The 22776-nt window shown below is 38.6% G+C and overlaps 3 protein-coding genes across 14 annotated transcripts in view; 2 read left to right on the forward strand and 1 right to left on the reverse strand.

Moving 5' to 3' along the window:
• ZDHHC20 (zDHHC palmitoyltransferase 20) overlaps positions 1 to 8775 on the forward strand; it is a 58422-nt gene extending 49647 nt beyond the window's left edge. For 3 of the 12 annotated variants that reach the window (XM_081549013.1, XM_081549015.1, XM_081549011.1), the window contains 3 exons: positions 1300 to 1415; positions 3007 to 3084; positions 4406 to 7896. In XM_081549013.1, the coding sequence (XP_081405139.1) occupies positions 1300 to 1415; positions 3007 to 3044 (154 nt within the window). In that variant the 3' untranslated portion in view covers positions 3045 to 3084; positions 4406 to 7896. Of the gene's footprint in view, positions 1 to 907; positions 953 to 1299; positions 1416 to 3006; positions 3085 to 4405; positions 7897 to 8216 lie in introns of those variants that run through there. The other 9 variants (XM_081549014.1, XM_081549016.1, XM_081549012.1 and 6 more) reach the window with 6 other exon arrangements.
• MRPL57 (mitochondrial ribosomal protein L57) lies at positions 8294 to 8926 on the reverse strand. Its single transcript, XM_081549019.1, has 2 exons — positions 8882 to 8926; positions 8294 to 8774 (listed from the first exon to the last, which is right to left on the reverse strand). The coding sequence occupies exon 2, from the start codon at positions 8767 to 8769 to the stop codon at positions 8461 to 8463; it is 309 nt and encodes a 102-aa protein (XP_081405145.1). The 5' UTR covers positions 8770 to 8774; positions 8882 to 8926; the 3' UTR covers positions 8294 to 8460.
• A 69-nt stretch (positions 8927 to 8995) lies between these two features.
• Positions 8996 to 22121, forward strand: SKA3 (spindle and kinetochore associated complex subunit 3). The gene is made up of 9 exons (XM_081549010.1): positions 8996 to 9192; positions 10097 to 10158; positions 10269 to 10434; positions 12231 to 12630; positions 14988 to 15070; positions 17303 to 17388; positions 18540 to 18722; positions 20685 to 20813; positions 21093 to 22121. Exons 1-9 carry the CDS (start codon positions 9090 to 9092, stop codon positions 21096 to 21098), a joined length of 1218 nt encoding a protein of 405 aa, XP_081405136.1. The 5' UTR covers positions 8996 to 9089; the 3' UTR covers positions 21099 to 22121.
• The last annotated feature ends 655 nt before the right edge of the window (positions 22122 to 22776 follow it).

Here is a 22776-nt window from a genome sequence, read left to right on the forward strand (position 1 = left end):
ATGGCAAGCCAGCAGAGACAGGAAAGATAAATTCTGTTCAGGTTTTTAACTGAGGGTCAGTGTATGCATACAGCTGATATGCTTAGGGTAACCATTCAAACTGGAACACTTCAGAGTAAGAAAATGAATGCCTGCTGTTAGTAGTTGGGCGAAGACAGGCTCGTGTCACTGGAAGTGTCTGGGCAGAGAAGGAAGCATGGCTCCCCTACCTGTGCTGCATCTTCCTGGAAACAGAGACTCTTTTGAGATTTGATTATGTTGGTTTCTATCAGTTATATTTTCAAAGAAGTTAGTCATTGTACTATTCTCCATTTTATTTTGATAAACAGATTTTAACTGCACTGTGAAAATAATATGAATGAGGATTCAAAAATACAAATACAAAAATTTTTTTCTTATTCACCTTAGAGGATATTTCCTGAGTTTGTATGGCAAGCACAATGATTCATAAATTGAGAGAAATAGTTCATTTTAGATGAAATTTTAAAGAAGATAGAGGTACCTCTGTCAAAGTGAAACACTTGAAACGTATTTACTCCAGAAATAAACTGTGGGGGAGAAGGGGTCACAGATTAGTTTTGTTAAAACATGGGCTTTAGAACCTAGAATATAAGGCCTTGGGACCTCACAGCTCTAACATTTACTGTGGGCCTGAACAAGTTACTTAGACAGTCTGAGCCTCGGCTGCCAGCTCTATGAAAGGAGGATTCATCCTGTTTCCGGAGTTGTTGTGAAGCTGGCGATTATGTGTAAAAAGCACCTAGCGCAGTGTCTGGCCCATAGTGCGTACCCCAAAACATTAGTTCCCTTTTCCTCCTTCTTGTGTTCCTCCACTCCCTCCCTCCCTGGATCTCATAGCTAGAAAAATAAGTCTGCTCTGAATCACTGAATCATTTTTCCCCTTTAGATCTATACTGCAGAGGTAGAAAGCAGAAAACTTGGGAAATGACAGGTAATTTTTTGTCCACAGATCTAGATCCTCACCTGTTCTGTGCTACCTTACAGCTCTTGATTAACATTAACACGTTAAACACGTTTCAGATTGGCCTCTGAAGCTATTTTTCTTTTGCCTAATTGTTTTCATTGACAGTGCTGAGTACAGATTCTTGGGTCTAGGGAGCCATTTAATGGGGGGTTGGGGGCATATTTTTCTTTTGAGGATGGAGTTTTTTCAGAGTGCTGAGATCTCATGCGTTGCCCTTATGTATTTAGGAAAAGGAATACTAATTTGCTGCTTATTAATTAAGTACCCTTAATCAAGCATTAAACTCTTTACTGAATGATTTGCTCCTCTTTCAGTATTGGCTCAAATCAGCCCTTTCCTATCAAACCGCTTAGTGAATCAAAAAACCGTCTGTTGGACAGTGACTCTCAGTGGCTGGAGAGTGGATCTGAAGAAGGTGTTGGTGGATCAGGTAATGCTTGTCATCTGAAAACATTGCTTCGTCTGCTTAAAATGAAAACCACCTGACTTAGTAAATGTGGAAAAAGCAAAATACACTATGTGATATTTTATTTTATTTTATTTTTTTTTGCCTTAAAATATTCGATTTAATTTCTTGATAGTTCATTATCTAGAAATCATGCTACAAAAGCTTAGCTATTTACATACAGAATTTTAACCATGCTGCTGCATTTATCTTTTCCAAATGACTATGCCAAAGTCTTACTATTATTCATTCATTAAAATTCATACCAAACTCCACGTTATTTTGTAAAGAGAAAAAAAATCATCTCCCCCAAAGATGAAAAATAAAGGCCCATTTCCTCCTAGAAACTGTGAGGGACCATATGGAAAAGTCTTACTCAGATGGCCATTACTCTTTCATGACAAATAGTTCACATAAAATACTAAAATATTTGAAACTTTTTAATGTCTTCTTTGTGGGCTGTTAGTGTTGACTTGGAGCTTTCACAGAGGTGAGAGTTGAGTGAGGAAGTGTAGTGACTGCTGCTGTGTTTTTTTTCTGTTCACAGTTTTTTGTTTTTCCTTGTTGTTATCCAGCCATATATTTCATCACCTCAGATGTAGAAAGTTGTTTAGGCACAATATTCTGGATAATGTTTAAACAAGGTTATTATTTAGGGTCATAGCTTTTGCCTATTTGAAAATAATTTTTTTAAAGTCGTTATTGAACTCGTTACAACTTTGCTTCTGTTTTGTTTTATTTTGTTTTTTTTGGCCACAAAGATTGTGGGATTTTAGCCCCCCGATCAGAGATCTAACCCACACCCCCTACATTGGGAGGCGAAGTCTTTAACCACTAGACCACAAGGAAGTCCCTGAAAAGATAATAATTTTGGAATGCCTTGTACTCTTTGGCTGTGTTTTCTTAGTATAAAAAGAGTGCACTGAGTATATTTTAACCTTTTAGTGATGACTCTTAATCATTTCATGAATTTGTGGACACATTCTAGATCAGTAAGATAGAAGTGGGATTTTGAGTCAGGCCTGGGTTTGTAATAGGTAGTCTGGCCATTTACTAGCGTTACACATATCTGTGGTTCTGAATAACACTAGTAATAACATTCTCCTTGCACTATAGGAAAATGGTTTGAACATTCAGATCCATTTGTAACTAACAATCAATTTGTAACTAATCTAGGAAAGAGCCTAAAACTTGAAAACTTCTTGTCAGAATTTCTGACTTGTTGTTTTGTTTTCAGCAGCATTTAAATTCTCTTAACTTAGCATCATTAAGGCCTTCATCCAGGTTATTCGCCCCTCAGTATGAAGTCAAGGGAACATCAGGTTTTTGGACTTGAAATGACTGCTGCTAAACATCTTTAGAGCCAGTGGTCATTTTCACCTAGTGTAAAAACCAGATTTGCAGATCTTAGCACTGCTTTCCTTCCTTCTGGGTTCTAACAGCAGACGATGGTTGGCACCAGAAGCCTATTTAGTGCTTACATAAGACTTGGCTTTTACTGTGATCAGTTTTACCATTTAGCTAGGAATCTAATACTTATTTTTCTGTCATGTCATATATAATTATGTGCTTACAGGGACAAATAACCATGTAACAGTGGCAATAGAAAATTGAGTACCACTTGTTCATAACTAACCAATTGAATAAGAACAAGGTAAGACAGTATAAAGGTAATTTCTCCAAAAATTGCTCTTTATTTGCATGTCATACTCTCAAAAGAGTCTGCAGTTGAATCTTTCTCATTCTTTCCATTATGGTATCAAATAGCTCAGGACAGATTGAAAGGTCACAGCTGCCTACCTCCCGGTTTTCTTCCCATTCCTAGCACAATCTTACTAAATATTTATTGGTAAATTAATGAAGAAATGAATAAAAATTGTTTAGGATTAGTATATGGACAACTAACCTTTTCAGTAAGCAGTACCTTATTAATTTATTTAAGGGGAAAAGGTGACTTTTGCCCAGTGCTGAAGAAGTTTGATCCAGAGAAGAGTGACTAAGACTTAAGAGGTTCATTGATGTTATTTACCTGGTAAAAGATGCAGCAGAAAGCAGTTCTCTGTAGCTAAGTACCCAGGCCAGTGGTGCCATCTCTCTGCCCAGCAACAGTAGCCAGAGGAGGTTGACTTAAATAGGACTAGGAGCCCTTATGAGGGCAGTGCTGACACTGACCCGCAGAGACACTGAGCTTTCGAGAAGACAGCTGTGCGCGTGTCAGTTGGAAGCTAAGCTCACTGGCTCAGAAGCATCACGTGCAGCTGTTAGGTTTTTTAAAACCCGCATGCGGTGTTTATTGGTTACCTGTTGCTGCCTAACAAAGTATACATACTTAGCAGTATAAGACAGCACACCTTTATTACCCCAGTTGTCCTGTTCTTATCTGTAATTTCATCTAGGGACATCTGCTGCCTCGTGGGTGTTTTGTCATTAGCATTCAGTTCCTTACACGGACCAGGAGGCCGTGTGCACATCACCAGCCCCTCTTGGGGCTCCCGGCAGGCAGGGGGCAGCCCGAGCAGCAGGCGATAATCACGATAATCACGTGTCACTGGCAGCCCCAGGGAGAGCTGGTCCTCCTCAGACAAGGCTCCCGGTCCTGGCTCTGCACTCTTCTGCATGTAGGTGGAATGATGGCTGATGCTCCTATTTAAGAATCCTCACCGAAATTCCCACAGACATCCAGTAGCAGTCTCCTCAGGTTAGGCCCGAGTTAACAGTAAGGGAAAAGTGTAAGCCTCGGCCTCTATTAAAATGCTCATGTGATGGCTTCAGGGAGACAGAGTTGGTGATTTGGCCCTTGTCTTCAGCTTCTAAAAACCTTTATTATTATTATTAAGAGCATATTAGTAGAATTAAAGTATTTCCTTTCTTGTTATATTAGCAGGTTTATACCTTAGCCTAGAGAACTGTGTAATCAATCTTATTTTCAGAAATATAAAATGAAGTTTTAATAATTCACTTCTCTTCTTTTATAGGTTTATAAAACATATTGTGGACTGATATTTTCTGTTTTATTTGCAAGAAAATGATCAATGGAATGAAATAATTGAAGTATAAACGAAGATATATTTTTTAAAAAAGGAAACCTTTGTACAGATTGCTGGATCCACAGAAGCACTGCTCCAGAGCGGGAAGATGCCTTAATCTTAAATGAGCCCATTTGTTCAGCATTCACTCACAGCTACAAAAGAGACTTCATTTTCCGTTGGAAGTAACATTTTCTCATAATAACATGAGATGCCATAATATGAGCTATCAGGTCACATGTTAACATGACATATGCATTTTTTTGATACCTGGGTTACATTATTAGAGTTGTTTCTTAGTATCCATATAAATTTTCACTCTAGAAACACAAGCTAAAAACTTAAGTACATCTAGGTCAGTATGGTGGCTGAAAGTGAATAATAATATGCAAATTACTGCTGCTTGTACTGTGTAAGAAAGAAAATAACTGCTTTTTTTTAAAAAAAAAGATTTGGTGTTTGCTAATTTATAGTTACTGTTTTATACTTTTCAACATTTTTAACAAAGATTTTTTTATTGTTGGCTATAAAATAACACTCAGAAGGATTTAGATACCTAAATATAATCATTTGGAGCACATTTGTATAATTCATTGAAGGCTTAGTTCTAAGCATTAATTAAACCATGTGTAGTTTTATGCCCAAGGCTTAAAGAAAATTTGACAGTGTAAGAAATTTTTTATTTGTGTCTGCTTTTAATGCACTTTTTTGTTGAACTTTCATGGGTATTTATACGGGTAGGGAAACAGGTTACATATGCTATAGAAATACTGGGCACAGTAGGATTGAGTTGAAGTGACTAGAAGAAAAAGAAAGAGAAGCTATAAGTAAGCTGTTAAAATATGTTTTCAGAGTGTTGCCTGCTGTTGAGTTGACTTTCAAATTTCAAGTAAAGACTGAAATTTGCTTTGAAACTTTTTACATTAATCCCATAACAGCTTAGACAGCAACTTAAAATGCAGTTTGAATGGAGGGTAGAACTGTTCAGTATAACAGTTAACCCTAGCCAGTCAACAAACAAATTCTCACCTGAGCAGTCATTCAAAACTTCCATTCTCTGAGAGGTGGATTTCACTTTTATATGCAGGATTTTAAATCTGACTTCCTAACAGCAACCCCTTTCTGCCTAGACGCTTACCCCCTTTTCCTTTTGAAGTCTAATCTACGTGACAAATTGCTGCATTAACTCTAAAGATTAGAATTCGTATCCTGTAAGGAGAAACAATGTACTGATGTTACTCCTGTTTATACTGTTTAGTCAAAACTAAAATGATTGATTGCTGCTAGAAGTGGGTAGATTTTAAGCAACATCTATAAGTATCCCAGTTAGTTTTCTTATCTGTAAAATGGGACCAGGGGAAGGGCTGCTATGAATGATTTGGACGGGACAACCTTTAACATTCTTCGATTGCTAATTCTGCACAATACCTTACTTTACATTTGTCCAACAAATATTTTTGGACACCAAACAGTATACTGGGGATAGCTCTATAATTTCCTAATGTAGCATAAATTTTATAGCCATCTATTGCAGGTTTACAGTTTACAAGATTTGTCTAACTTCATGGGCTATATTACTAGATTTTAAAAGGAAGTAGTTTTTTTTCCCCTTTGAACTAGAGGAATGAGTTAGCTTTGAAAATACTAATATTTGGAATACTATAATACAGCTCCTACCTTTATTTCAACACAGTCTTAATAATCTTGATTCTAGAAAATGTTTATGAGAGTTAAAGGGTATCAGTTTCCAACCAGAAACATCACTTTAGTCTAGCAGTTTGCGTATTATAAGGAAGTGGTAAATGTTTAAACGTACATGCCTGCTTTCAGAAATGTCCTCCTGGTACTTCTTATGGACATTTCTATATTCAAGTCAAAAGATGTGCATGCACCTGATTAACAACTGAGGAAAGTTAATTTTCCCTTTAACCTATCTCTAACAACTGAGGAAACTTAATTTTCCCCTTAACCTATCTCGGTGATCTTTGGTGTTTTTGTCTTTTTCAGTTCTTTCAATTTCTGTCATTTAACATCATCTTTTTTAATAACATAGTATATACCTTTTCAGAAATTTTCAGCTAAAGCCTTTGTTACCTTTGGTTTAATTAATTTATGGCCAACGTCTGCCACATTTTAAATAATAATTGACCAAGTTTATTCATACATGTTAATGACCATTCAGCAAGGGCCTGCAGTGGGATGGGAACCAAGGAGAGGCTGTCTCCTTGGCATTTCAACTGCTACAGATCAGTGCTGCCAACCTTTGAGGTGAAATGGTCAAAATGAAGCCCTGTCAAAATTTATTAGTACGATCTTTGTTGCTTCAAGCACTTGAACAGTTGTGATATTTAAGGAAAGTCAAGTTGAATTTCAGGTCTTGCCATTGCCATTAAAAACAAATTAAGACAGGAAACTTGGTTTTACCTGGGTACGAACTGACTTGAATATTCAGTACCTGAGACATCTGACCACTGTCACTGTGCCAAACCAAAGAGCAGCTGCAGCTTAGTGGTCACTAAACTTGCACCGCTTACAAAAGCAGTTTCATCTTTGCATGAGTTTTTAAAATCCTCTTACATATTTAGTGGTTATGACCCAATGTGTCCTAAGTTAATTGAACTTAGCTTAAATCAAATATGCAATGTTTAATTTTATTTCTATTGAAAGCAGATTTTGACTGTTTGTTCCATTGCTTAAATTATAGATTTTCAGTTATGTGAGATTTCCCTTCCATCATCTTTAAAGCAGATGCATATAAGGGCTTAGTGTTAGGATCTGCATATTTGCAGCGCTGAAGACAAATGACTTACAAATATGTTTTGCTTACATGTTGTTCTAGGACTAGCACTGCTATCAATGCAAAGCATTTTTAACTAACCTGTTGAGAAATTAACCATATTTTTGCATTTCAGCCAAAATAAAGACCGTATTTAATATTCTGTGATACAGCTATGTAAACCTGAAATCATGTTTCATATGATCAGAACTGTATTTTCCAATTTAAATTTAAAATGCAATATAGATTCAGAAAGGTCCATATTTTTCTAACGACTTCACTTTATATTTTGTTGAGTTGCATAAAGCAGCAAGGAACTGTATTTGTATTAAAAGCTTCAGAAAGCGTTTAGTTGAGTTTAACCAATTTGTACGACTGCAGATGAGTCTATGCCCATTTAAAGAAAAGATGGACACTATTTTAAGGTGATCTTTAATGTTTTTACATAAACGAATTTGGAATACAGTTTACTTTGTTTTTACTTATCAGTTCCCATAAGTCTTGTATTTGTTTCTCATGAGTGTAACCCTGGACCATGACTTTTGTTATCTTTGTCTTTGGGTGGCCTAACCTACATTAACAGGAAAGTTGAATATTTTTAAACTTTTCTCCTGAAATCAGGATGATGATTTACTTTATTAATAAATAAAGTCCTGTATTTGAACAACTGTTGTTATTGTTATAAACTGATATTTACAAAATGAGAGAATAGCTATGATTTTTGCCATCTTGTCATCTGGTAACATACAGTGTTGAGTTAGAAGTAAGACTCTACTAATTTGGGTTAACCACAAGTATTACTTGACTGTGACAACATGTAGCTTACCTAGGCCAAAGGTATAGATGGCTATCAAAAAAGCTTTAACTTAGCTTTTACTGAACATAGTTTTTAGTTGTCCACTTTTAGAGGTAAATCTCAGCAGAAAACGTTATTTTCATTTGTCTGTTTAATTGAAAAAGCTCATTTTTTCCATTTGCATTTAGTCGGTTGCATTTAGTTGGCAGAAGGTACGGCTGCGTGATCAAGCCCTAACAAGAATCTCGCACTGACGCCCAAAAAGCACAGTTGGTAGCTTTATTGCGGCTTCGTACAAATGACGTTTGTGTCGTTTGTGACACAGACCATGCCCGCACCGTCCCTCAGGGGAGCGAGGGCGAAACCCGGGGCGAAGGAGCCCCGACTGCAGGCAGTGGAGTGTGCGAAGCTGGGGTCCGGCGGGGCTCACGGTCAGGACCACCTCTTGGTGACGTTGAGGTGGTCGAGCTGGTCCTCCAGCCGCCGGTGCGCGGGGAACTTGGCGGCCTGTGCCGCCTTGAGCGCCTCGAAGGCGGCCGCTCTGCGGGCCGCCGCGTGGCCGCGCTCCTGCTCGGCCGTGAGGAAGGGCCGGCTCAGCCAGTAGTGGTTCTCCGCTTCTATCTCCAGGCGACGGATCATGTTCTGCTTCGCCAGCGCCGACACGGTCCGCGGCCGCCGGTGCTTCCCGATCCACTGCCGGCCGGGAATGCGGCCGCGGCACAGGAGCGCGGTCAGGAACATGGCGCCTGCCGAGGGGAAGTTCAGGAGCTGACTGCGCGCCGGACGCGGGAAAAGGGACAGGGGAGCCCCGCCGCCGTCCACAGGCCGCCTCGCCCCGCGCCGCCCTACTCACCACCCGCGCGTCTGGGCCGCACTCCGCACCCCGGAGAAAAACGCCGGAAGTGGGATGCCGGAAGAGCCCCGTACGACCCGATGCCGTCTCCTCGCGTGAGGCTTCACCTATCGCGAGAAAGGCCGTTAGCGGCTACGGGAACCAATGGCGCTTCCGGCGCCGGGATTCAAACGGCCGCGGGCTCTGAGGCGGGGAGCCGGCCTCTCCTATGGATCCGATCCGAGGCTTTTGCGGGAAGCTGCGGTCTCTGGCCGTCACCCTGGACAGCGAGACGGCCCGGCTGCAACGAGCGCTGGACGGAGAGGACAGCGGTGAGTGAGCCGCGGGAGGGGCGATGGCGCGCGCCCTGGCCGACGGGTGGTGAAGGGTGTGAGGTGCCATCCCGGGGGGCGGGAGCGGTCTTCAAGTCCACAAGAGTGTGTGCGGACTAATAAAAACACGACCAAAAGAGGAAACGTGTCGTCTCATAGCAGCTTCTCCGCACTGTTCTTGACGCGTGGAGTGACTTTGGTCTCCCCGAAATACCCCACAGTCGTAGTGTCTGTATTTTCCCCAACAATCTGTATTACCTACACAGACGCTAGTACCCAACACTGCTTTCTAATAAAGCAGAATTCTCCACCACTGACGTTTGTATTAGGGTTTTTTTTAAGTTGTTGGAAGAGTAGTTTAGATTTTGAGATTATTTTGTGTCGTAATTGTAATATACCTTAAAATATTGCACCCTGTAGACACAGACTCCTTTTACTTTAGTAATGTTGTCAACAGTTTTTCAGCCATTTCAAAACGTTTATGCTTGTGACTGTGAAAACAATATATGTGCAGGGCAAAAAGTTTGAGGTAATGGGAAAGTAGAAAGAAGAAAATGTTTCCTATAACTTCACCACCAGAAGACACCGCTATTAATTTTCAATAGCTTTTCTACCATTCTTACTTTTCGCTGTTGCTTTGTTATGCTTGACTTTGTTTACATGGTTGAGATAATGCTATAAGACACAAAATTGTATGAATGGTTTTGGATTTTTAATATACAGCAGAATTGCTTTCCATAAAGCTTTACCTGCTTATCAGTGTAGATATGTTCACTTTGAAAGTTCATCAAACTATATATTTCTGTACTTTTCTACATAAAGATTTTATAATTCTAAAAAGCTTATATTTTCTTTTTCCTCCTTTTCCTTGTTATACTTTTTCCATTCAATATTCGTATTGAAGACTTTGAAGATTGTCCAATGAGAGTTTTACATGACCTTAACTCAGAAGTACGAATTCTAAAGGTATCACTCCTACAATATTAATTTATCATTTTTATGTAGTAATTTTTACAAAATTATAAATAGACTTAGTCAAACGTTAAATTAAAATGTACTTTGTTTCTTCATGAAAGGATGATGTCAGTATTCTTCTTGATAAAGCAAACTTGGAAAGTCAAGAAAGCATTGGTTTCATAAAGGCAACAAAAATATTGATGAAAAAGAATTCAATGGATATCATGAAAATAAAAGAGTTTTTCCAGAAGTATGGATATACTCCACGTGCCAAGAAAAATTCAGGTGTGAATAACTAGCCTTTTATAGCATTTGTTTTAGTATTAAAGAAAGCAACATGATTAAGACTACTATAGGGTTGGCCGTCTTTCTAGTTCTGATTCTGCCATTATGTAATAGACATTTGATCATTTATTCAGCAATCCCTGTGTTCTGGATGCAGTGCTGATTGGTAATGCAGTGTAAAGGCAGTCCTTGCTCTCCTTTACAAATGCTAGATGAGAACCAATACTGTGCTGGATGAAAGAAGGGTACAAGATAAATCTACGTGACTTAAGGATAGCTGGTTGTTGGTGAGTTTTGACAATAAGTAGCTGAGAGACCACCCTTAAGCCATGCTATTTCACTTTCTCGTTCTCAGTTTCTTCCTCCATAGAATGAGAAAATCTGGGCTATGTAAATTCATAAAGTCCTTTTTAGTTATAAAATGCTGATGACGGGTAGGAAAGCATGGTGGTTTAGAATTTGGAGTCAAACTGCCTGAGTTCAAATCTAATTTCACTTACTAGTTATATTCATCTTTGACCAGTTACTTTGTACCTTAATTTGTCATCTCTAAAGTAGAGATTTTGTTTGTTTTCTGACCCCACCAGGGCCACAGCCCTGGAAGTGCTGAGTTCTGACTAAGGGACCACCAGGGAAGTCCTATAAAATAGAGATGTTTAATAGTATCTACCTCTGAGGTTGTGTAAGAATTAAATGAGACAAAATTTGCTTAGAACGGGACCTTGTATGCTAATCATCCATTGTTAACTATTGTTGTTATACCCATACCTGTGAGGAACTAATTTCAGTATGCTTCAGTGTCTTCATTTCTGTTATGAAAATGATCTTTGTGTGTGAATAAAACATTAGATTCAACAAATATGTACATATTGAGGCGATACATGAAAGGTAAGTTAAACAGTCTGCATGGTATAATGGAAAGAATTCAGTTGACTTAGGTGTGAACAAGTTGAGTTTGGTTACTCAGAAACTGGCTCCACTAGTTACTATTACATGTAATAGTAATTTCTCTAAATTGCTTTTCCTCACTAGTGAAATAGAGATGCTAGTAAATAAATAACTCCCTAAGAGGTAGTAATAATGGTGATGACTTTATTTTATTAAACTCATCGGTGACAGCCTTGTAATCAATTCAACAGTAGTTTTTCTGGTAGTTCTTGACGTTTCTCAGAATTAACAGAAAGCACAATGCCAAAACACAATTCTGAATCAGCAGCTCTTCAAGGGCCAAAAGACAGGAAATCAGAGTTTTTATACCCTTTTTTTTTTATTGGTACATCCTTCAGATTTAATGTGTTGTGGCTTATCATGCAGACAAAAACAATATTCTATCCTAGTTCATTTCAGCTGCCAATTAAAACAGGGAAAGTAATGTCTTCAAAGAAAAAGTATGTGCCTCTTCACTTCCCCATCTGTTGGATATCTTAGTTGGTCAAGTAAATGTACAGCCTAAACTTACCCCTTTTCTCTGCCTTTGAGCCCAAAAGATTCTGACAGGGATCTATAGGGTTAGGGTTAAGAAATTGCAGTTTTATTTGTGGGTACTGATTTTTCATCTTTGAACAGTTTACTTCCCTCCTCTGATGTATCGTTAAGATGAAATATGGGGATATAAGCGGTATGTGTCAGAAAGTGAAAGGGACAATTAAAATTAAAAAACAAGAATATTTTCTCCTTAGAAAATAAGGAGAGAGCTTTTGCTGATTGGGGACATTTCAGATGGAGCTGTTTTATGTGGTTGTAGTATATGACATTTTCTAGTTTGATGAGAATATGACCTTGATTTTTCCTCTCAGTGGATGAGCAAGAAGTCACTGACTCTAAACCGGAGTCCAGTGAATGTGAACGTCCTGAGAACCCTGACGTGAAAGGTGATTTGTTGGATTCTGCTGCTGCAAGCACTTCTGTTTCTGAGAAGTCACCGCGTAGTCCACAACTTTCTGATTTTGGACTTGAGCGGTATATCGTATCCCAAGTTCTACCAAACCCTCTCCAGGCAGTAAACAACCAGAAGGAAGAGCCAAAAATTTTAACTCCATTTTCTGAACACTCACTAGTAAAAACTCCAAAATGTGCACTAAAGATGGATGATTTTGAGTGTGTAACTCCTAAATTAGAACACTTTGGTATCTCTGAATATACTACGTGTTTAAATGACGATTACACAATTGGTCTTAAAAATGTGAAAACTAACAGGTAAGCAGCTTTCTTAAAAGGAATATTTTATCTAACTTTCTAAATCTTCTGCATTTATTGATTATTTTTCCCCCTAGAAGAAATCTCTCTCAGACAATACCTTTCTTTCGAAGGTTTCCAGATACTTCATATTTGAAACTTCTCTGAATCACCAATCCCATCAGTAAAGTGTGAGCTATTAGTTTCCTTGGTTTAGAATATACAGAAGATTTTGAATAAGAGCCTGAAAACACTTGGTATTTGATGGGATAGAGAAGAGGGGATAAAATAAAATTACTTAAAAAAAAAAAGTGATTGTTTCCATATGGAAACTTGGAAAGAAAAGAGGATCTAGGATAGAGCACAGATTTCTGATTTGTTGCCTGAGATGATGCTCGGGAACTAAAAGAAAACCTGCAGCTTGGGGGTCCCTGGAGAAAAATGGCAACCCACTCCAGTGTTCTTGCCTAGAAAATTCCATGGACAGAGGAGCCTGGCAGGCTACAGTCCATGAGGTTGTAGAGTCGGCCACGTCGACAGCTTGGAGGTAAAGGTGTTGAGTTTCTTTATGTGTTGGTTTTGAGGTGCTCTTAAGCTTAGGTATTGAAATACGAATTTGAAGCACAGTGATGAATTCCATGCTACACTGAAGAGATATGGGAGTGACCTGTATGGAAGTGGTAATTAATGTTACAGTGAAAATACCACATGTCAAAGTACCACTCTTAAATGCATATCTTTAAGAACTGTAGTTATTAAAAAAGGAAAATAAACATTCAACTCACAGTGTCAGAAGAAAACAATTGTGGAGAAAAGAGATGGGAGTATTTGGAAGCTCATAAAATACAAGTTTCCTCTGATTCAAAAAAAAAAGTAGGATAATTTCAATAGATGTCAGGAATTTATGAAATTAGACACCTGTTCTTTAAATTGTCTGGTTAACTCTCAGTAGGATACTTCATTAATGTAATGTGAATATCTAACTTAATAGTGAAGCTGTCACCATTATTAAACATCATTGGTTTTATTTTGTTTTTATTTTTTGTAACATTGTTCTTGGTGTTGTAGCCAATGTAATGAGATACAAAACAGAAATAAAGATTACTGTAATGTATTTCTAGGCCATGTTTTGTACCTGGGCAACTTGAGAAAGGCACAGCTAAAATTTGTAGAAGCTGATTTAAGATTTATATAAGTATGAGATAACTACTTAAAATAATATGCTTTCCTATATTTTATTATAACTAGTTGGTAAATACAGGAGAAAAGTCATTAAAAGTCTCAACAAAAAAGTAAAATACTCCTATAGTTGTATGTGAAAGACCTATATGAATAAAACGACTAAACATTTCTGAGTTAAAGGGAAAATTAGAATGAAAAAGTATACCATGTTCCTGAGCAGAATGACTGAATATTACTAAGATGTTTAATTGTATCAAGTTAATTTATGGATATCATACAATTAAAATAAAACCTTAGGTTTTTTTTTTCCTCTAAGGTGGAGCATGAGGGATGTGTGAGAAAACTATTCAAATGATTTGGAATAATAAAAAGTAAGGGTAACTAAGAAAATAATGAAAAATAACAGTAAGGAGGAGATTTAACTACTAGTTATTAAAATATATAAAGCTACAATAAGTAAAACAGTATAAAATTGTACCAGAATGGACCTATTGCAGAAACAGAATAGCCCAGAAACAGCCTCTAATTTACCTAAGAGTTTAATATATACTGAAGATGCTTTTCAAGTAAGATTATTCAGTAAATTACACTAGGACAGTTTGTTAATTGAACTATTTTATTGTATTCAGTGATGTTCTTTTTTATAAATATATTTCAGACATCTGAGTAATTGGCTAGAACAACTTTAATAAGATGGCAGGGTCAGTCTTAGTCTAAAAAATGTTCTTAATCTCTGTCTGTATACTGGTATAAAACTCTATTTTATGATTTTGAAGCCAAGAGCTAACAGTTTCTATATTTGAACCAAGGAGTTGAACTCACAGCTTTCCTTGAAGTCGATTTTTTCTTTTTTTTTGGACTGTGTGGCTTGCAGTAGCCTACTTCCCCAACCAGGGATCCAACTTGCGCCCCCTGCAGTGGAAAAAGAATTCCAACCACTGGACCACCAGGAAATTCCCTAAGTCAAAGATTTTTAACCACTTCTAAGTCAAAACTGCCAATACAAAATAGTTCTTAACCTTTTTGAACTGTGGATATACATTTAAAAAAAGAAGAGAAAAAAGGTTTCCATGGAATTTATGTTCCATAAAACATAATTGAATGTCCAGACTTAATGATATATAATAAGACAATCATTTTCCAGAGGTTTAATATTAACTTTTTTAACCCCAATATTTCCCTATGAATCACACCAGTGAGACCATAGAAACAAAACCAGTGCCCAATGATAATGGCTTTGCCACTCCTGGCCTCATAACCCAGACGTTGGGAAAAAATGGTAAGTATGAATTTCAAGTTATTTCTCAGCCATACTCTTTCCAGACTATCTTTGTACAATAAATGGTGCTATCACCTAAGACATTCTAATAGCCTTCTGCATCTTCTCGGTTCATAATACTGAATTATATAAAGTACCATTATATGAAGTACCATTCCATTCAGGTTCAGTATGATTTCATACAAGAGAAATACAGTTTTCTGTTTTTCACACTCTTCCTGATTGTATTCAGTATTTTTGAGCTTGTTTGTTGTTAACATTATAACTTAAAATATAAATATTCACTCACCAATCTTTAATATAGAGCCCATAGTACTTTTTTTTGTTTGAATTTAGCTTCAGCTTATTGATTAGAGTTCTAGATTATCTTTCTTACATAAACCACACCCAGAATACATCAGCTATCATTTCAGATTTTGGATTTTTTTAATAGTAGAAAAACTTAAAATATTTCATGTAGTGTTTTCACATTTGTCCCAGCAAACATGAAAACGTTGGTTTTTATGTAAATACAAAATTTAAAATCCTAGAGTTTTATGATTTTGAATAATTATCTATAATCATCTAGTCTATACCAAATTTATTGGAAAACTTTTTAAGGTAACTTCTGTCAAGTCTAAAGTTTTGGACATATTTTCAGAAAAATTCTTTCTGTGCTAACTTCACTGACTTCTTACTAAATTAACAAGTACTGATGGCATAAATAAGTTTGAAAAAATACAACTGACTCATAGCAAGCTGAGCTCAACTTATAAGAGCATGATTATATTAAATGGAGACCTTTTTAAAAAAAAAAAAGATTGAACCACTACCTCTTTCACACCACATTCAGAAATCAATTCCCAGTGAACTATAACTTTTTAGAAAATGATAATGGAAGATATCTTTATGCCTTCTGAAGTGGGATGGGTTTTCTAAAGAATAGTTTACTGACTAAAATTCTTCAATATATCATCAGCAATATCTTTTATGGAAGGAACAGAATGCTTAGGTTTATCCATTAATAATTCGGTTAAGTGTAAGCTTGTTAATAGAGCCATATTTTATTTGTTTCTTAAGGGATAGTTGTTGTTTAGTCATTAAGTCATGTCCAACTCTTTGCGACCCCATGGACTGTAGCCCACCGGGCTCCTCTGTGCATAGGATTTTCCAGGCAAGAATACTGGAGTGGGTTGCCATTTCCTCCTCCAGGGGATCTTCCTGACCCAGGGATCAAACGTGCATCTCTTGCATCTCCTTCATTGCCAGCCAGATTCTTTACCACTGAGCCACCTGGGAATCCCTTAGTCTAAAAAAATGCTAAAATGATACTATAGAGTGGCTGTTCTGGTTTACTTCCTCCAACATTGTTTGAATTCCTGTTTCTCCATCTTTTCTAGCATTTGATGATTAGACTAGATGAAATTTTGCCAGTTTAATCATTTTGCTAACATATTTACTTTTCTCTCTGGTATTTAAGGTTCCTTTCACACTTTGTTACAGACAGCAAATCTCTCTTTATGCATGGTTTCTAGGATCTCTTTTTTTTCCAATGGCTGTTTTTCCATCCCTGACTAATCAAGTAACTTGTAGTTACTATAGCTTTAGAGTAAGTCCTAATATCTTGGAAGGCAAGTGACCTTCCTTGACCTCTTCCTCCTCCTGTTTCATCTGCAGAAATTTGATTTTCCCATAAAGGTCTTACACAGTTTTTAATAGATTTATATGTAGGTATATTTTTGTTGCTATTGTAAAATATATTCTTTTTCAAATATAGTTTTTATTGTTTGTAGAGCTTATACTAGAACTGTTCAGTTTTGTGCATTACATTTGCACCTTGCAACCTTGCTAAACTTTTATTAGTGCTAGTCCCTGGTGACTCAGATGATAAAGAATCTGCTTGCAATGCAGGAGACATGGGTTTGATCCCTGGGTTAGGAGGATCCCCTGGAAGAGGGCATAGCAATCCACTCCACTATTCTTGCCTGGAGAATTCCATGGACAGAGGAGCCTGGCGGGCTACAGTTCATGGGGTTACAAAGAGTTGGACACAACTGAGCGACTAACAATTTGAACTTTGAATGATAATTAGATTGTGAATATGACAGTTTTGTTTATTTTTCCAGTCAACTACACACTAAAGTTAGAATATTTTAAGTTATTAAAAATAAAGTGCACAGTGATGCTGACAAATTTTATAAAAGTTACAGTCTTTTAGATCTGTATTTTCATGCCCTTGTATGTGTCTTCTAGATGCTGAGCACACACATTCTCCCTTGGCACCTACATTCTGCACTCCTGGTTTGAAAGTCCCTTCTACAAAGAGCAGCACAGCTATGGTAAACATCCATCCTAGTGAATCAGACACACTATTTCCAGATTCAGTCAGTCTGTTTAGAATACATAGGCTGCAGTAGCCTTAGGGAGTGTATTTAGTATTTCCAGAGGATCATATATCCAGAGCTTTCCATTTTTTTCACACCCTTTAACCAGAATTTATTCTCAGGCATATTGGGACAGAGATTTATAACAGTATAAAGTTATAGCATTATTTAGAAGAGCAGAACATGGGAACAAATGTCAAATGATAAAGGGGGAAAAAAGCATATTAAGGAAATCCATAAGATCCAGTGTCATGTGTAAAGCATGTTTTGAAAAACAGATAAGAACATAGAATGTCTTCAAGAAAAATTTAACGATGTAGATAGTGATATGTATGTGTTGTATACACATACACACATACACATATATTTTAAGGAAGAAGAATGGCTAGAAACACCAAAATGGGTGATTCTTATACCTTTTATTCTAAAATTTTCCCAGTGAACAAATGTACTATGTACGCACAATCTCATCCCTGTGTCAAGTTGTTATGCACACTTAGACAACCAGTCTGGTAGAGGAGGCTGTCAGCGGATCCTCCAGCAGTGATGAAAATGGTCTGTACTGTGTGCTCTCCAGCTGGGAGTCAGCTACTGAGCACATGAAATGTGTCTAGTGCAGCTGAGGCACTCACTTTGTTTTTTAAATTTTATTAATGTATAATTGCACCATGTGCCTTGTGGTAATCAGCTGTGTTCTGGCCATGTGGAAGGCACCCCCTCAGTGTTCCCTCTGCCTCTGGGGAGACGGGCCGGGTCAGTGGGAATGGGCCGCTACCTCCCTGGTAGAAGTCATCATCGCTGTGACTCTGGCCTGGCCAGGATAGAGTTGCCTGAGTCTGGGTGGTGAATCTATCTAAATCTGGGGCTCAGCCAGCCAATCTGCTTAGACTGCACGTGCAGCCCTCCCTCAGCCCTGAGTAATGAACGTGGTGCTCTGTCCTCCCCATGCCCTTTCTTTGTGTCCTTGATTGTATTTAGTTCTCAGGGAAGAGGGGGTCACTTTGGGCCTCCTTAGAGATCCAAATAGAGCTAACAATTGATAAACAGTTTTTATCACTATATTACTTTATACCCCCATAATTTAATGATTTCTTTTTATTCAATAGGTATCCACAAACAGCTCATCAAATGACTTAGAAACGAAAGAAAGGACATCATTAGTTTCAATTTCAGATGAATGCTTTGAGAATTTTGCAGATCCCTCTTCTCCTACAATTTCTTCTTATGAGAATCTACTCAAAACACCTACACCTCCAGAAGTTACTACGATTCCAGAAGATATTCGCCAGGTTATTTTTCTAGGCTACTGTTTTGGTTTATTTTTCCTGCAAAAAGACCTGAAATGGATATCAACTGTATTATTTATCAGGCTAATGTGCTGGTGTGGATCTAAATCTTAATTCTGGCCTGTTAAGCCCATCCAAGCTGGCTAAGGTTCTTCAGGGCTGAGCTGTGATGTCACCATACTTTTGTGCCCTCATAAGGCATTTTCTCCTTAATTTCATGTTCTTCGGAAAAGGCAACAGCACCCCACTCCAGTACTCTTGCCTGGAAATTCCCATGGACGGAGGAGCCTGGTAGGCTACAGTCCATGAGGTCGCTAAGAGTCGGACACGACTGAGCCACTTCCCTTTCACTTTTCACTTTCATGCATTGGAGAAGGAAATGGCAACCCACTCCAGTGTTCTTGCCTGGAAAATCCCAGGGACGGGGGAGCCTGGTGGGCTGCCGTCTATGGGGCCGCACAGAGTTGGACACGACTGAAGCGACTTAGCAGCAGCAGTAGCAGAGGTAATATGGGGCTTCCCCAGTGGCTCAGTGGTAAAGAATCTGCCTGCAATGTAAGAGATGTGGAAACATTAAAAACAGTGAGAGATTTTATTTTGGGAGCTCCAAAATCACTCCGGAGAAGGCAATGGCACCCCACTCCAGTACTCTTGCCTGGAAAATCCCATGGATGGGGGAGCCTGGTAGGCTACAGTCCATGGGGTCGCTAAGAGTCGGACACGACTGAGCGACTTCCCTTTCACTTTTCACTTTCATGCATTGGAGAAGGAAATGGCAACCCACTCCAGTGTTCTTGCCTGGAAAATCCCAGGGACGGGGGAGCCTGGTGGGCTGCTGTCTATGGGGTCGCACAGAGTCGAGCACGACTGAAGCGACTTAGCAGCAGCAAATGTATTCTTAAAATATTTTCTAATGATTATTCAAATGTGATCACCTTGGTAACCATATCTCCCCTGAGGTTTCTGGCAAGATCAGAAGATCGTTGGAGAACCCTGAATAAATTGGATCATGGTTTCTTGAACTTGAGACGTCCAGATGTCTTGGACCTCAGTTTGAGAAGCACTTGTTTAAATATGTTAGAGTATCTGATTCTTTTTTTTTTGTGACCACCACATGGCTTGTAGGATCTTAGTTCCCTGAGTAGGGATTGAACCCAGGCTCCAGCAGTGAAAGTGCCGAGTCCTAACCACTGGATCGACAGGGAAGTCCCATAGAATATCTGATTATTTGTTTTTTATTTTTTTATCTGATTCTTTAGTACAACATAATTTACCTGCAGTCTGTTGGGCTGGTTTATAATAACTACCTACTCCACTAAGTAACCACTCTGATTGTTTGAGCATCCCCGCTTAATAAAAGTTAGTGTTTGGCAGTTATTGCTTAGGCAAATGGAATTCTTAATAACCATTCTAGAAACCTTCCTAGCTTATGGAGAAGGAGAATACTTGGGGAAATACCCAAATGCCATTGGAAGGGACTCATCCTAAGATATCAGTAAAGCATTTGCTTTCCTGGCATTATAATAAGTTGAGGAAGGAGCATTTCCTGTCTATAGCGTCATACACAGTCTCCAGTTTGCCATAGTGCCTTCTCTGTTTATTTCTGTGTTAAAGGATATTGTATTTAATGTATCAGCTCTTTATGAAAAATCATAGTTGATACTTCAGGTTCTTCTTTGTATAATCTTTCCTGTGAGCATCTTTGTAAAGGCCTGATTTGCTCTTGGGGCTGCCCTGCTGCTTGCTTCCTTTCACCTGTAGTACATTTAGAATCTTTCCAGCCTATATGCCCAAGCTCACCCTCTAACATCTCCATCTCTTCTGCGCTGCAGAATGTCTGTGCTGCTAAACACTCTGCTTCAAATAACCCATATCTTCACATTTTCCTTGACCTTTACTGTTTTATAAAGACTTCAGATTTATGTTGTTTGTATGACGTCGTAAAAGGAGTTTGCTTTCTTTTAGATTTTATCAAAGTACAACTCAAACCTAGCATCTCCAGTAGCAGTTAGAGCGGTACCACCCAGCAAAGTGTTCCTTCCTCGGCATGGAGGGCAGAATGTGCGAGATGCCATCAACAAAGAAAACCTGAAGGTGAGTATGTTCCCGTGTTATCTGAGGCGAACATTGAAAAGTTCACATTGGGATGGCGAGTAAACATCTGGAGTTGACACTTGCAGCTTAGGACACAACCCAGAGCTCGTGATCCCTACGTCTCCAGCTCCCACACTAGCCCCCTGGACGATGTCACTGGGAGTTCATACCCAATTGTATTATGAGTGTGAAAACAGAGGTCTTCAGTGTCCTGTCATTTGTCTTGTTGAAGGCTACTGGTTATATCCAACTGATATTTTTTATTGTATCTTCCTACAGAAATGATAGTGGATCCATCCTTCCATTATGGAAACTGAACAGAATGAGATGAACGCAAATCTGGTCTCACTTTGTTTTCAACATCCCTACGTCGTCCCCCTTTTGAAAAACCAATTCATGTTAAAGATGAGTATGGACACTAATAGCATAAAGTGCTTCTTATTAAGTTTGATTTAATCTAACCTGTCTTGTGTAGTTCAGCTGCTCAGTTTTGAAAGATCATCACTATTTCGCTGATTTCAAGTTTACCCTACCTCGTGGAACTGTTGCTTAATGTTAGGAAGCAGGATAAATAATTTTTGAAATTGAAACATTACTGTTTGTCACTCAAATGAGGCCACCTTCAGTCTTCTCAGTGCTGGACAGTTGTTGGTAGAGCTGGGCTTCTTCCTTGGGGCTAGCTCTGCCCACTGTCTCCTCATGACTGTCCCAAGTCTTCTACACCTTTTATTTTAACAATGTTCTTTCATACACTGTTGGTTACAAAAGACAGCCTAAACTGATGTAGGAAAAGAGGAATTTATAGGCCTAGGTAGCTATACTGAAGTGGGTGTCTCAAACATTTGTACCTAAGACACTTGCCTGCTCTCATGTCAGGACAGGTGTTTTCCTCTAACTTGTCAGTTTCATCCTCTCAAATCAGCTCTTCCCAGCACATGACTGCAACCTCCTCAGACCCCCATCTAGCTCGGCGCCCAGCAGAGCCCGAGCCTCACCCTCTGGAAGATCCTAGGTGTCCTCCTGAGTGGGTGCTCCTCTCTGGACTGTCAGCTGTGCCTGTGGACTTGTCTCTGAGAGCTCCAGGCTGCCCTGTCCATGGAGCCCAAGAGCATTACGATCTAAGTCAAGCTGATTCAGCAAAGATTATCCTCTTTTATGATTGTGCCTTGAAAGTCAAATGGGAAGATGTGTCATGTTGTGTCTCTTCATTTCGTCAGAAAATTGTCACTGAAGAACAACTTATTCTTTGTTCTAGGAACTACTGAGTAGTTATAATTTAAATTTTGCTAAATAAAATGTTAAATTCAAGATACTTAATCTTGCTTTTCAGGGTAAGCTCTGGTCAACTTTATAGTATATGAGGCTAACTCCCGAACTGTATCAACCTTTTGTATACTGTTTACCGTGGCTCAGTGTATGTAAGTCCAGAGTGGACAGGATTGCTTAAGGAAGAGTGAGTATATTCACAGTGTACTAAGGACTGAATCCTGGAGTTCTCCTTTTAGAAGATGGAAAGAGGCAGAAAAATGTAGCAAAGGAGATGGAGAAGCAGCCAGGAAAACAGGAATAAAGTATTTCAAGGAGAGTGATCAATTCTGTCAGTATTGTTGAGAATCAAAGTAAAAAAAAGAATTACCACTGGACTTGGCAAAGTCACTGTTACTGACAGCATTGATGAATTCTCACAGAGTACTCGGGATGAGTTTCTGGAGTTGGGTAGAGAGGTTGGAGGTGAGGAGGCAAAGACAATGAACTGAGATGGCTCTTTTCATGAGTTTTTTTCAAGAAGGGAGAGAAGAAATGGTGTGGCAACCAGAAGGGATGTGAGTGAAACAGAAGTGTTGGAGATGGGACATAAAAAACATTATATGAAGCACTTCTGGTGGCCTGCTGGGTGCCCCCACTTGTCTTGTGAGGGCCTTGCAAATTGACCTTGTCTGGAATTTCTCTTTCCCTAGCTCTC

The sequence above is a fragment of the Giraffa tippelskirchi genome, chromosome 12, assembly GCF_054371585.1.
Source record: "Giraffa tippelskirchi isolate mGirTip1 chromosome 12, T2T-mGirTip1v1.2.pri, whole genome shotgun sequence".
In the NCBI taxonomy this organism is placed as follows: domain Eukaryota; kingdom Metazoa; phylum Chordata; class Mammalia; order Artiodactyla; family Giraffidae; genus Giraffa; species Giraffa tippelskirchi.